This window comes from Gopherus evgoodei, chromosome 7 (assembly GCF_007399415.2).
Source record: "Gopherus evgoodei ecotype Sinaloan lineage chromosome 7, rGopEvg1_v1.p, whole genome shotgun sequence".
Classification (NCBI taxonomy): domain Eukaryota; kingdom Metazoa; phylum Chordata; order Testudines; family Testudinidae; genus Gopherus; species Gopherus evgoodei.
Genome location: NC_044328.1, coordinates 101114926 through 101129703, shown reverse-complemented (window position 1 = coordinate 101129703; position 14778 = coordinate 101114926). Strand labels below are relative to the sequence as shown.

The window sequence follows — 14778 nt, the reverse complement described above, 5'->3', positions numbered from 1 at the left end:
CAGTGTTGTGGCTCTGTGGCAGGTGAGGACACACACAGCTTAGCTACCATCAAAGCCCCCACTATTCTTCCCTGCTGCCAGTCACTGCTCATAACTCCAAGACCCTGATCCTGCCCGTGGGGGATCTCCCTGAGCTGATGGCTGGAATTACACCTGCTGTTCTGCTTTGAGCAAGAGACCAGCTCAGGGTCAATTTCACAGCTGGGTCTATTTCTGAAGAGTTCAGAAGGGTCTATTAGATCATCTAGGCAGCTCTGGTTTGAGAAAGAGGAGGAAGTAACCAGGACAGCCATTGTAGACTCGAGTCACACCAACAGGCAGGAAGTGGTAGCAAACCTAGAAGTAGAAGGCAGTTTGGGTTAAAGTGATCAGGAAATGAGTTCAAACCTCTAAGGAAAGGAAGAGGTGAGAGCACCAAAATAAGGAACATGGACTTCACAAAACTCCAAGGACTGGTAGATAAAGTCCTGTGGGAAGAAAATCTATGGGATAAGAGTTCAGGAGATCTGGCAGTTTCTCAAGGACGCAATATTAAAGGCACAACAGCAAACTACCCAGTGCAAAGGAAAGATGAGAACAATAGTCAAAGGCCACGATGGCTCCTTCAGGAGTTCTTTACATCACCTGAAAAAGCAAAAAGGAATTCTACGAAAAGTAGAAACGGACAAATGGCTACGGTGGAGTACAACATACAGCACAAACGTGTAAAGACAAATTCAGAAAGTCAAAGGCACAAAATGAGTTACAGCTGGAAAGGGACATAAAGGCAATAAGAAGAGGTTCCTTAAATAAATTAGGAGCATGAGAAAGATGAAGGAACGTGTAGGCCGTCTGCTTAGCAGGTAAGGAGAGCCAGTAACTCACCCTATCAGGAAGGCTGAGGTGTTTAATGCCTATTTTGCTTTAGTCTTCACGAAAAAAGCTTAAAACGGTGACCAAACACTCAACACAAGTAACATTAACCAAAAGCAAGGCCGGAGCAACCCATTAGGCGACCGCTAGTATTTGGGGGGCAACGTTTCAGGTCCTTCAGCGGCAACCGGATCTTCGGCTGCCCCGGTCATCGTTGGCATTTAGGCGGAGGGACCTGAGGCTAAATTTAGGCAGAGGGACCTGAGGAAGGGGGGTGCGGAGAGGGCTGCCTGCAGCAAGTAAGAGGGGGCGCAGCAGGGGAACCGCTCCCTGCCCCACAGCTCACTTCTGCTCTGCTCTTCCCCTGAGCACCCCGCCCCGCTCTGCTTCTCTCCCTCCCAGGCTTGCGGCACCAAACGGCTGATTAGTGCCGTAAGCCTGGGAGGCAGGAGAAGTGGAGCGGACAAGGTGTGCTCGGGAAGGAGGCGGAGCAGAGGTAAGCTGGGGTGGGGAGCTGCCGCACAGCTCCAAGGGCCAGGGAGAGCTGCCGCGGGGGGCCTCAGGTTGGAGGGGGGTGGGGAGCTGCCACAGGGCTCGGGGGGGGGAGCGCAAGGTGGAAGTTTCGTGATCCCCAGCCAGGTAGCTAGAGAGGAATCACTGAACCACCTCAGAGGCCAACCCAACCCATCTGGTGTCCTATCTCCAGCTATGGCCAACCCGCTGCTTTAGAGGAAGGTGGGAAAAAAAGCCCACCGATGCCTAGAAGGTTCCCCAACATTGTGGAGCTGCCTGGCCACAGCATTCAGAGTGAGAAATGCTGTCCTGTAGAGAGCAAGGACCTTGCACACTCGGCCAGCTACAACGGTCATGGGAGCCATATATGAACCTGAGGTAAGGAGGTCCGTTCCCCGAGAGCAGCATTCAAACCTGCAGCGCACACACTGGCCAGAGGCGCTGGAGTTTGGGGAGGGAGGGTTTTAAAAAAGGACACAGACAGCAAGAAGAGTTCCAGGCAGTTTACCCCCAACAATGGGTGATTTGGAGCCAGCCAGGATCGGGGGAGGGAGAATAAGGAACACTTCACATCATCGCTGTTAGGATGGAGACTTTAGGTGCATGCAGAAGGGGGTGTTAAAAGGAACCTTGGAGTCCAGATCCATGGCAGAGCCAGGAGTAGAACCAGCATTCCCTCCCCCACCCAGGGGCAACAGGTTTGTATAATTTTTGGTGGCACCCAGGGCGGCTCCAAGTCCTGCAGGCCACCCCCCGTCCCCCCACTGCCTAAGCTCTGGGAGGGAGTTTGGGTGCAGCAGGGGGGAAGGGTCAGGCTCTGGGAGGGAGTTCAGGTGCATGCTCTGGGCTGGGGAAGGCGGTTGGGGTGCGGTGCTTACCTCAAGCAGCTCCCAAAAGCAACCCACGCTCCCCTCTGGCAACAGCTCCTAGGTGGGGGGCCAGAGGGGTCTCCACATGCTGCCGCTCCCAGGCACCGGCCCTGCAGCTCCCATTGGCCACAGCTCAGGGCAGGGGCAGCGTGCAGAGACATGCCCGCAGGAGCCGCAGGGATGTGCTGTCCGCTTCCAGAAGCAGAGTGGGTGGGCAGGAAGCCGCCTTAGCCCTGTTGTGCTGCTAGTGGGGGCCTTGGGCCCTTTTAAATTCCCTGGGGGCAGCAGGCAGGGCTAGGGAGATGCTCCAGGGGAGGCAGCAGGCAGGGCCAGTGGAGAGACCCGGCCCTGAACTTTAGTGGAGCATGGGCACCACAGGCCCATACAACTTGCTACCCCTGCCCCCTCTCCCCCACCATGTTCTAATCCGGTAGCAGCACCCCTCTGACCCAGAGACAGGACGCATCTGTCATGCCACATCCTAGCAGGCAGTGCATGGAGAAGATAGTTTTCTCCAGAGCAATCCCAGGGACATGACAGGATGGGGCTCCCAATGGAATCAGGGGTGAGGTGGAAGATTTCCCCCCTCTCCCCCACAAAATGCCATCACAAGCCAGCATCCCAATTAACTATTTATTTTAAAATAATTACAACCCAATCCCTCCCGATCAAGGTGCTGTCACTACTGGATCCTCTGTTAAATACAGGATCCTTAAACGTGGGGATAGTTGGATCCCTATTGGGGGGCCAGAACCCCCTCTTCCCACCAGAATCCATTCCTGATGAGCAGAGATGTCCAGTGCAGGCATCGCTTCCCACGAGAGCTGAGAGAGGCTGGATGTGGATTCTAGGGCCATCAGGAAGGGAGCCCGGCGCAGGGGGGCCTGTGAGAGAGGCAGACACACCCAAGGGGCTGCTCACTCGATGAGCTTCTTGGCCTTGAAGAAGCGGCGCAGGTAACAGACTTGCCAGGTGGCCAGGCCCACCAGACACAGCATGGAGAAGATGCTGAAGTAGAGCACGCGGGTGCTGGTGGACTCTGCGGAGAGAGAGAGACATCGGGTGAACAGGGGACCCCAACGCATCAACACAAGTGGCTTCCAGCCACTTCACAGGCAAGAACCCAGGCGTCTTGGCTCCCAGTCCCCTCCTCCTGTGTTCTGTCCCCAGCCCTCGGAGGAGAGTGGCGTCTAGTGGATACATGGGGTACCTCCTCACCATTTGTGTCCCTCATTTCCTCCTCCCGCTGCTTCATGTAGGCAAAGTCCTTGACGATGGATTCAGAAAGGTCCTCGAGACGTCGCAGATCCACCTCCAGAGGCTTCAGCTTCTCTGCCTTGGCAATCTGGCGGTGGGGACAGTGGGAATGAGATGCAGAATTCCACCCCACATTGAGACACAGCCACCTCTGGGGTAAGGCATAAGGGCTGTCTATACAGGGATCTCTTGCCCAGTGCTAAGACACAGCCTTCCTGGACTGGGCACAGGGGCTTTTTTTACAGGAATCCCTCGCACCATGCTGAGATGCGGATGCCTCTGGGCTGGGGCACAGGGGGCTGTTTATAAAGGGAACCCTCAGAATTCTGGCCCTCAGGCTTTAGCAGAGCTGGGGATACATGCCCAACTGGGTGGATGTTGTCAAGTCTGCTTGGGCTGAAATTGCTGGGACTCCACCTTCCCCATCAGGCACAGGACAGAGGGGCAGCAGCAGGCAGTGGGGGACTCAAAGGGGGTGTTACTCACATCTTCATAGTTCCGGGCCTCCACCCCATGTTTCACATTGAGGATGATCAGCTGGTCAGGAACTCGGAAACCCACTGGGGAGGGAGGGATGAAAGAAAGAAGTTATAACTGTCACAGGGGAGGGAAGAGCTGGTGCATGATCCCATTTCCCTTCCAGTCAGGGACAGAACCCTAGAATCCTGGTTCTCAGCCTGCCCTGCTGTAGCCACTAGATACCACTTCCCTCCTACAGCCAGGAACAGACCCCAGGAATCCTGGCCCCTAGCACCCTCCTCAATGCTAACCACTAGACCTCCTTCATGATCACATGTTTCCTTGCCACGCTGAGTGCAGGAGACCCCAAATGAGGATGGCAGGGAGCTGAGGGGTGGGAGGAATGCCCCCCAGGACGCAGAATCCCTGCACCAGGAGTGAGACCTCATACCCGACTGGGCGTGGCTCTCGAAGCAGATCTCGTAGATCTCATAGTCGTCTGTGGTGAAAGCGAATTTGCCCTTCTTGGCATCCTCCTTGGAGTAGAGCAGGTGGCCGGAGGAGTCTGTGACCTGGGGTGGGAACAGACTGTGACCCCACAGTACTACCCATCTCCCCGGACCAGGCTCCCAATGCCCACGATGATCCTGTTCCCCAGGATAGAGGTGCAGTGTGTCCCCTCCACCCAGGAGTATGGGGTGTTCAGTGGGGAGACGGGGGTCCCTGATCTCCTTCTTGGGGGAGGGCATCACATAACTCCGGGGTAAGCTTGGAGAACAAAGGGGCGGTGCATAGCTTATGGCGAGCGTAGGGGGCAGGGGTCCCTGCTAACCACGGGGGGAGGGGGTGTGCAGGGATCCCCAGGGGCTCTCACCCGGAGATCGGTCCTGGCCCCCGGCGCCCCGGCCTCTGACACCTCGTATTCCCCGGTCACCATGACGTCGCGGTGCATCTCCTCTTTCAGGCACTTGCGGGTCTGCGCCGGCAGCTGGAACGAGAGCGCCCCGCACCCGCCGGCCAGCAGCAGCGGCAGCAGCAGGGGACCCAGGAGTCCGGGCCCCGGCCGGGGCACCCGCATGGCCTCGAGACGCCGCCTCCGGCTCCCCCGGGCAGGCTGAGTCGGTTGCGTCCGGCTCCTCTGTCACACTGTCCCTGAGTTGATTCGGTGGCGTCGGACCTGGCGCTCCCCGACGTGGCGCTCTCTCTATGGTCCGGCCCCCACCCCACAGCGGGGCCAGGCCCTAGCCGTGCTTCCGCTTCCGGCTCCACCCTACTGCATCTCCGGCAGCGCGAAATAGAGTCCGGGCAGCGCGAAGTTCGGACCGTGGGGGGAGGAGCTCGGCTGGGGAAGATAGTGGGCGGGGACTCAGCTTGTGTCCTGCAGGCAGCCGTCTACCCAGGGCCGTCCTTAGGCATAGGCAACATATAGGCAGCTGCGTAGGGCTGCTGAAAATTTGGGGCACCACTGGGTCTTAGTGTCCACGCTCTTGTTTTCCTATCCCTGTTCTGACCCTTCCTGCAGGCTCCCACAGATGGCTGCTCTAGCCTGGTGAGTCTTCCCTGGGAGGGAATCTAGTAGTTAAAAGTGAAAAAACCTCCAGCCTGCCAGACCTATTAGCACAACATTGAAACTGTTAAAGAGACATTCAAGGGGTAATAAAGCCATTTAACAAGCATTTGCCAACCCCAAGGTATATACTGACAGGTTTCAGAGTGGTAATCCTGTTAGTCTGTATCAGCAAAATCAAGGACGAGTCCTTGTGTCACCTCAAAGACTAACAAATTATTTGGGCATAAGCTTTTGTGGACTAGAACCCATTTCATCAGATGTCCACGAAAGCTTATGCCCAAATAAATTTTTATACTGTCAGGGTATGGCTACATTTGGAATTTCAAAGCGCTGCCCCGGCAGCGCTGCGAAGTGTGAGTGTAGTCAGAGCGGCAGCGCTGGGAGAGAGCTCTCCCAGCGCTGCATGTAAACCACATCCCTTACGGGTGTAGCGTGCAGCGCTGGGAGCCGCGCTCCCAGCGCTGCTGCCCTGATTACACTAACGCTTTACAGCGCTGCATCTTGCAGCGCTCAGGGGGGTGTTTTTTCACACCCCAGTTGCAGCGCTGTAAAGTGTGAGTGTAGCCAAGGCCTCAGTTTCTGACTTTACTGACAAAAACAGTTGTGCATTAATGTAATATTTACACAGAACATGTCAGTCTACAGGACCTTAGTTTAAAATTTGCTTTAAAAATATTTCATTAGTGAGCCGGTGAAGATTATAAAATCACATTTCTAAAAAATGCTTGCATAGAGTTTTAGATGCACAATCATCTTTAGCCTTAAATGTGTGGATCTTCACACATAGTTTTTTAAATAAAACCTTCAAAAGACCTCCCTTATCTAAAATACACATTTTAATTACTATAGTTAAAAAAAAAGTGCTTCCAAGTCCTCCTGTCCTTTCTGTCCATCCCTTTACCACCTCTCCCCCCACTCCCCACTGAAGAGAGCCCTTAAAGGGACAACAGTCCTTCCCTTCCAGATAGCTGGACAAAGAGTTCCCTTTCTTTACTTCTGACTATTCGACAAACTAGTTTTAAAAGAACCCTCCAGCAAAATCAGTACCTTAGTAAGACAAAATCCTTGTTATACCTAAAATCTTTGGAAACATATTTTTTTAAAGTTGGTGAAATTTCATAACCATGTCTCTTGTTATGGAGATCACACAAAGTAAATTACTGTTCCCTTTTTCTAAAAGCAATGAACATTGTTATGAACACAGTAAATCTCTCTGATTAATTTAAAAGAATGTCTTTGTTTCAGTGAGTTAAATATGTAGTAATCTGGAATGCTGGCTTAAGATTTGAGTACATTTAAAATATAAATTCAACTTAGAAATACTGATGAAGAAAATGTAAAACAGAGAGGAGCTGCATCATGTATTCCATTATATGTAATGTTGTATTCAGCAGGACAGCTGACTCACCCTTACTATGAAGTTTTTGCAAATAAATCTCTGACAAACTTCAGGGCCTATCAAAAAACCTGTGATTGACATTTTTTATTCCCAAATTTTAGTGCTTTTAATTAGGTACTTTCTTCATGTCCATTCTGCATGAGGGAGAGTGCATGGAAGTCTCTGCGGGGAACTGTGACTCTCCGCCACCATGAGGCAGGCTGGGCATCTCATTATCCTTTGCTGTCAAGTCCCTCCTCCCCCTCCCCCACCAGGCTGTGAGCTTGGGCTGCCATCCGGCATAGGGGCACCAGTTTAATAATACTGCCTAGGGCCCCATAAATCCTAAGGACGGCCCTGCCTGTATCCTTGCAACTGGGTAGAGTGCAGGGGGCAGTCCGGAGATTTCGTGGGGCTTCTCTCCTCCCCTTCCTCGGGCTGTGGGGTGGGGGTGGGGGGTCTAATGGATAGAAGCTGGAGGCCGGGACTCCTGGGTCCTCTCCCCAGCTGCAGGGGCCGGGGTCTGTATCCACCAATGGGCAAGAAATGTAAAAATTAAGTGAATCCGCTTTACTGGGGGGCACCAGAGAGCGGGGGCCTGGCGGGGGCCGTACGTGCAAGGAGACAGGGAGAGCAGCCCGGCCCCCTCCCTGGGCCAGCAGCCAGGAAGAGAGGCCAAAGTCTCGCTGTACAAGGCAGGGAAACCCCTTATCCCTCCCAGTATCCTTTAGCATCCCACCCCCTTTTCTCACCCCCCTACACCCCTTCCACTCCTGAGCCTGCTCCACAGCTTGTCCTCCCCAACTCTGCACACCTCTCTCCTGCTTCCCCCATCACCTCTCTACTCTCCCTCATTCCCCCTGAATGTCCCTCCTTCTCCTCATTCCAACCTGCCCCCTTCCTTTCCTCCCCCAGTCTTGGTCTGTCCAGGGGTTGGCCTGGCAGGGAGCCCCAGGACTGCCCCCGGGAGCAGGGCAGGGATCAGCCCCCAAGTGCTGACCCTGGTTAAAAGGCTGTGATGGGGTAAGGCTGAGAAGGCACTGGGTGCAAGGATGCCTGGAGTGTGTGTCAAGCCCTGGCACCACTCCCTGCCTGCAGTGGGGCTGGCACTGCTTAAAGGAGAGAACCTGGCAGCCACAAGGAAATTAATGTGCCAGGATGGGGTGGGGGCAGACTGATCCCCTACTCCCTCAACAGGGCCCCAAGAGGTTAATAGGAGTGTGAGTGGGGGAGAGGGGATAGCTAGGGACTTCCCCCCCATGCAGTGTTATAGCCCCCCTTATTATCAGAGCAACCTATGAATTCAAAGGGGACTGGACTGATAAATGGGATGGGGGGGATATGGGGAGTGAGGCAGGAAGAGAGGTCTGGGGCAGTGAGGGGATATGGGATCCCTAGAGCAACCACAGGTATTGGAGGAGGAATAACAAACATAGTGGGGAGAGAGGCACAAAGCCCCTGGGAAGTTAGTAGGGATGGGAACATCTCAGCTGGGAGAAATTGGGCCCCGGGCTGGAGAAAGGTGGATGCAGCCCAGGCCCATTTTCCAGCTGGCACTGGGTAACCCCTGGGAAGGATTGGGGCTGGAAGGAGGAACGGTGACCACCCATTGCCCCTGGTGGCAGGGAGCTGAGGTTCCTCCAGGGTTACCCCCTATATAATCAGCGTGGGGCTGGGAATAGCCCTGGCTCCCTGCTGCATAGTGTTATGGGAGGTATCGGGGGCCTTCCACTCATTGCAGCTCCGATCAGAGCCCAGAAACAGGTGAGTCAGCACAAAGCAGAACATGAGCTCAGGGATATTGTCAGCAAAACAAAGGAGAATAGTAGATTGGAATACTGGCTGGTTTGAGGGGCAGGACTGAGATATGAGGCTTCTAGGAATGAGCAATGGGTGGGGAATATCCCTTTATTCTGCCCCATCTGTGGTAGATGGCAGTGGGGATGGAGCAATCACTCTGCTTGCGTCAACCCTGCAAGGTGCTGGCGTCAGAGCCAGGAGGGTGGGGATGGGGCAAGACTGCACCTGCTGGAATCACACAGCCCAGCTGAGAATGGGAACTGCCCCCTGCCTGTCCTGCGCTGTGCCCTACAGCACCCCCTGGAATAGCTGGGAGCTCCCTGTACAGCCAGAGTTCCCACCCTGCTTCGGGGCTTGAGGGGAACAGGCTGCTGTGGGCTTGGAACTTGAGAAAGAGAGTAGGGGGTGTGGCAAAATGTGCATCCATACATAGAGGGCATGTGTTGCAATTGCTGTTGTGTGTGATTGTGGGCAATTGTCTGTGCATGTGTGCCCCTGTGCAGCTGGCTGAATGTGAGTGTCTGTGCAATTGTCAAGCTGTATACAGGTGAGTGTGTTGCAATTGGCATTGTGTTTGTATGTGCAATTGGCATTGCATATGATTGTGAAATCAGGAGAGAGTCTGTGCAGTCATCGTTGTGTGTAGTTGAGTGATTGTTGCTGTGTAAGTGCATTCACACACTAGGGGTGTACCATCGCATAGGTTGGTGTCTGTGTGGTCCCATAATGAGTGTACGTTATGCGTTGGTTTGTGGCTGGCAGCCTCTCTGTTCAATGGATGCTGTTTGTCTGACAGTTGGGGGGGAGGGGCTATTTGGAGAGCCTCTCCCCCTGAAGTACAGGTCTCCCATCCTACACTGACCCAGCTGGACTCTGCTTAGCATGGAAACCTGCTGCTTTGGCTGAGGCCCAGTGGCTGATGATTGCAAGCTGGGAGCACAGAGGGCAGGAAATCTCTCTCGGTGCTGGAGATCCTCCAGCTCATGGGGTTGGAATGACAGGCGCCTGGGCAGAGGAACGTGCCAGAGGCCTGCAGTGATTCAGAGGGGGATGAGACTCTGGGTCCTGTGGGGAAGGAAGAGGTGAGGTCTGGGCTGTGCCAGATACAGGGGCACAGTCAGGACCAACTTGGTGCTCCTGGACCTGGGATTCTCCTTGTCCTAAAATGGGGCAGCAGCATGGAGACCCCTTTCCCCAAATGGCCTGCTGCGACCCCCTTCCACAGGGGCGTTGGCTGTCACTGCACCATTCAGCCCTTGGCCTCTCTGCTTCAGCTGCCCGCAGGGGGGCCCACAACTTAATCCACCAGCAGAGCTGGTAATGGCCTGCAGTTATGAATGACCTGGGTCTGGATTGGACCTGGTGCCCCGTAGAGGTTCTGTAGCCCCTTGCCCAATCCCCTGAGCAAGCCTGGGGTGAGAGCAGAGCCAGTGCTCCAAGAGGAGAAAGGCCCCTTGTCTGCTCCCTCCTTTGCTCTGTGTCTCATCCATTCTGATTTTTTTTCTTCAAGTATCTTCCAGCCCTGAGATGATTGAGTTGAAGGCTCCCTCCTGCTCCCGCTGGCTCCAGGACAGGGCACTGGCTGGGCATGGTGCCAACAACCCAGTATGCCATCCTGGTACCATTTGCCTTAAGCCCAAGGAGGGCCCTCCCCTGGTGCTAAGGGGATGCCATACAACTGCCTGCCTGAGCTGGGAATAGAACCCAGGAGTCCTGGCTCCCAGGGATCTTCTCCCTGCATTCTGTATGGCACTGCCAGTACCTGAAGTCTGTAGGAATGGGGGGAAGGGCTTCAGGGGAATGGGGCTGGGGACAGGCAAGAGTGAGGGGAGGGGGAAAAACTGGTTTTGGTGAAGGGCACAGCTCCAGAGCCTCTCTATTAGGCCAAGCCAGGCAGATGTTTTACTGGGATGCTGGAAGAGCTGTGGGATTTGCTGGCTTTTAGAGCAGGGTGGGGGAGGGGACTCCTGCATTCTCTCCCAGCTCTGGGAGGAGTTGGGGGGTGTCCTACACCCCCCACCGTTGGGTCCAAGATCGGGATGGGCAGAGATCCCCCCAGGCCAATGGCACTTGAACCATCTCATCCTGAGGGGCCCCAGTCGGACAGTATTGGAGACTCAGAGCAGAAGGAGGCCTCTAAACGGGGTGGGGGTGGGGGTGAGGAAGGAATATCCCCAGGGAACCACTACACAAAGAGACCGTGGCAACTCAGCAGCTAGAGGGAGGATGAGGCTGAGCACATGGCTGGTGATCTTCAGGCAGCCTCTCCCCCATGCACTGCAGGACCCAGGACCTCTGCTCTAGCATGCAAGGGGTTAACATGGACCATGGATAGAAGGAGCAGTTTGAAGTGTCCCAGGAGATGGTAACACTGGTACCCTGTTGTCCTTGAATTCCACACGGGTAGCTCTCCCTCTGGACTTGAAGCCCCCCTGCTATCCCAGCCCTGGGTCGCCACCCCCCATCTCTCCTTGTGCCACTCAACCCAGACTTGCAGCCCCTGTTATCCCAGCCCTGAATCTGTGCTGCATTAGGCTGGGATCCAAACCTCAAGCCGCCAGAGTGAGTAAAGTCAGGAGGAAAAGGAAGGGTGAGTAAGTGAGTGAGTATACAGAGCTCTCGGCTGTCTCCTGTTTGGGATTTGGCCCATTCTCCCATTCCCTCCATAGAAACAGAGGGGCCCTGCCTCATTCCTGGCAGCCACAAGCTCTTGTGAGTGCCACGTGCTGCAGATTTGGCGGGAGCCTGTGGAAATCCCCTCCGCACAGCTCCATTGCTCTCCAGGAACCTGCAGGAAGCTGCTGCTGCTTTCAAGTGTGGAGTAAGGTGACCGGGCAGTTTGAAAGGCTGCGACACACGCAGTGCAGCTCTGTTAGTGCCCCCAATGCCAGCCTGCAGTCTTCTGCTATCCCAGCTCTGGGCTCCCCCCACCCAGCTCTGCTAGTGCCCCTCAGTGCCAGCCTGCATCCCTCTGCTATCCCAGCCCTGGGCTCCCCCCACCCAGCTCTGCTAGTGCCCCTCAGTGCCAGCCTGCAGCCCCCTGCTATCCCAGCCCTGGGCTCCCCCCACCCAGCTCTGCTAGTGCCCCTCAGTGCCAGCCTGCAGCCCCCTGCTATCCCAGCCCTGGGCTCCCCCCACCCAGCTCTGCTAGTGCCCCTCAGTGCCAGCCTGCAGCCTCCTGCTATCCCAGCCCTGGGCTCCCCTCCCCCCACCCAGCTCTGCTAGTGCCCCTCAGTGCCAGCCTTCATCCTCCTGCTATCCCAGCCCTGGGCTCCCCCCACCCAGCTCTGCTAGTGCCCCTCAGTGCCAGCCTGCAGCCCCCTGCTATCCCAGCCCTGGACTCCCCTCCCCCCACCCAGCTCTGCTAGTGCCCCTCAGTGCCAGTCTGCAGCCCCCTGCTATCCCAGCCCTGGGCTCCCCCTCCTCATGTGGCTCTGCTGGTGCCCCTCAGCCCCAACCGGCAGCCTCCCAGCAACTGTCCCATGATAGTCCCCAGGGAACTGTGGTGACTCCACTGCTCTGTGCTCAGGGTTTAATACTGGGGAGCAGGGGGGCCAGTACCCAGGGTGGGAGCCAGCTATGTCCCCCCACTTCTCATTGCTCCCCAAGGCTGGTGGCGAGGTGCCAGCTGGCTGCTCTCTGCCCCCCATTCCTGCCAGGTTAGTCACCGGGAGCATGAGATCATCCACATTCCTGTGTCTCACATCCTGTCCCGTTCCTTGGGGAGAGGGATCGTTAACCCTCACGGGGGGGGGTCATGGCGCCTGGAACAGGAACAGATACTGGACCCCCACCCTGTGGCCATCTTCCAGAAAAGGTGTTTGTTTTGAAGCTTCGGGGGAGGAGCTAGGACTCCTGGTACTTGGAGGGGGGTTCTGGTGGTTAAAACGAGGGTGGGGTCTGGGAGCCAGGACCCTGGGTTTCATTCCCCGCTCCCCCAATGACCTGCTGTGTGACCTTAGGGGAGTCTGTTCCTCTCTGCCTTAGTTTCTCCCCCCCCCTCCCGCCTGTCTCTCACTGTGTTTTGTGCAGTGCCGGGGGTCCCAATCTCTCTGGGGTCTCCAACCAGTAATGAGAGATAACGAACACTGTTAGGCTCCTTATGGCTGTGGGAAGCCTGCGGGACATGCTTTCATTCTCTGCAGGGAGCCCAGCCCTGTCTGTTTCACTGGTAGTCGCTTTCAGTTCCTGATTCTGAAGGTGACCAGAGGCTGCTGTGTCAGGAATTTACACCCCCCACCCCCACCCCCCCGCCCAGCCCACTCAGAGAGAGAGAGAGAAACCAGTGCTCCTACTCTCCTCCCAGAGCTATGTATGAAACCCAGGAGTCCTGACTCCCAGTCCCCCTAACCGACTAGACCCCATTCCCTTCCAGGTGTCTTGGCCCTAGCCCCCGCTATAACCCAATAGTCCAACCCCACCACCACCACCAAATTTGGGGACGGAATACAGGAGTCCTGACTCCCAGCCCACCACCTTAGCTGGACACTTCCATTCTCCACGCTAGGGTATCTTCCAGTGGCTTGTTTCTTAGCGGGAGGGGTAACCTGAGGCTATCATCAGTGAGGGAGGGTGGGAGAGCCAGGATCAGGGGGCAGGGGCTCTCTGTGATACTGCAGAGGGGAGGGGGCAGCCAGATTGCAGGGGTCCCTGCCTGTGTTGGGTTGCAGGGTTCTTGTTCTGATGACAGGGTATTGGGGGGATTCACAGGGTATACCATAATCTCATTGGGTCTGGCCCAGCTGCTCAGCCCCAGAAATTGGCAGTGCCTGGCATCTGCAGAGGGGCAGGGTCCCACCTATAAATTGCCCCTGTCTCCCACCTTCCCCTGTAGGGTCACAGGGACTCCTATTCCCTGACTCCCCCCCTTCCGCATGGTCACAGGGACCCTCTGCCCCCATTCCCTGTGCCACTTTCGCCTGTATCCACCCATCCCCATGCACACCCCCATCTATCCATTCACACACCCCCTCTCTCCCTTTCACTCAACACACTCCTTGGTCTGTCTAGCCACCCCATCCAGGCACTTTCCTATCTCTGGACCAATCGGAGGCCCCTTTGCTCACCTCTCTCTCTGTCTCTCTCTCTCAATTCCTTTCCTAGGCCCCCTGGCTCCGAGAGTGTCCCGGCCTGGGCTTCCCATTGGCCGTGGGGTCCTACCCAGCCTCGAATTCATTTACTGCATGAGCATGTGGGGGAGGGAAGAGTCGGGGGGGGATGTTTGCATCTTTGACGTGTGAAAACAAACTACCTGGCCTGATGTGTGTGTGTGTCTGTCTTTGTTTAGGGTTGTACATCGTTGTGCAGGCTGTGTATTTTTGTGTGCACAGCGATGCATGTAGTTGTGCAGTGTGTGTGTGGCTGTGCAGCGATGGGTGTGTGCAGCGATGGGGCACAGCTATGTGTTGTACAGAGATGTGTGCGGTGGTGGTGTACAGGGCATGTGCTATAATACGGTGTCTGTCGGGGGGGGGCTGTGGTACCTTGTGGGGGCTTGTACAGGCGTGTGTGAAGTTCAGGATGCGTGTGGTGGTGTACAGGTGTGGGTGTTTGTGTGATGTTGTTATTGTAGTACTGGCGGGGGGCGTATTTTTATCTTAAGCCGAATTCCTTGAAACGCATCTTGAACAAACAGAGCTTGGAAACAAACACAGAGGGGAATCCTTTACTATTGCACAGCAAGCCGAAGGAAATCAAACTATATATGGATATCTACGTCACCGAGCACTGAGTCAATCCTCGGACTGTACCAAATAGATTTAGAATAGGGGGGAAATATTGACTTTGCTGACCTTTTAGGCTCTGACCAAACTCGATTCCGTGCAGAAGGGTGCATCTTAATTGAATAGGGTCCAGAGGAGTGGGGGTGGGTTGTTAAAGAGGGGATTCCCTGCTTCCTTGACGGCTTGAAAAGGGCGCGGGGTGGGACTCGCCCCTCCCCTCCCCTCCCCCAGCTTAAAGTGAGGCAGCCCCGGAGTTCCCATTCATAAAAAAGTACCCAGGCGGGAGGGGCGGGAGGCAGTTCAGAGGCGCTCGCCGGACTGACCTAGGCACAGCACAGCCCCAGCGCAGAGCCAGGC

The 14778-nt window shown here is 55.7% G+C and overlaps 1 protein-coding gene across 1 annotated transcript; it reads right to left on the bottom strand.

Annotated features, from left to right (window-relative positions):
- Window positions 1-2853: 2853 nt before the first annotated feature.
- Window positions 2854-5028, bottom strand: LOC115654419 (transmembrane emp24 domain-containing protein 10-like). Its single transcript, XM_030568668.1, has 5 exons — window positions 4825-5028; window positions 4402-4522; window positions 3978-4051; window positions 3453-3579; window positions 2854-3273 (listed from the first exon to the last, which is right to left on the bottom strand). The coding sequence occupies exons 1-5, from the start codon at window positions 5026-5028 to the stop codon at window positions 3152-3154; spliced, it is 648 nt and encodes a 215-aa protein (XP_030424528.1). The 3' UTR covers window positions 2854-3151.
- Window positions 5029-14778: the final 9750 nt, after the last annotated feature.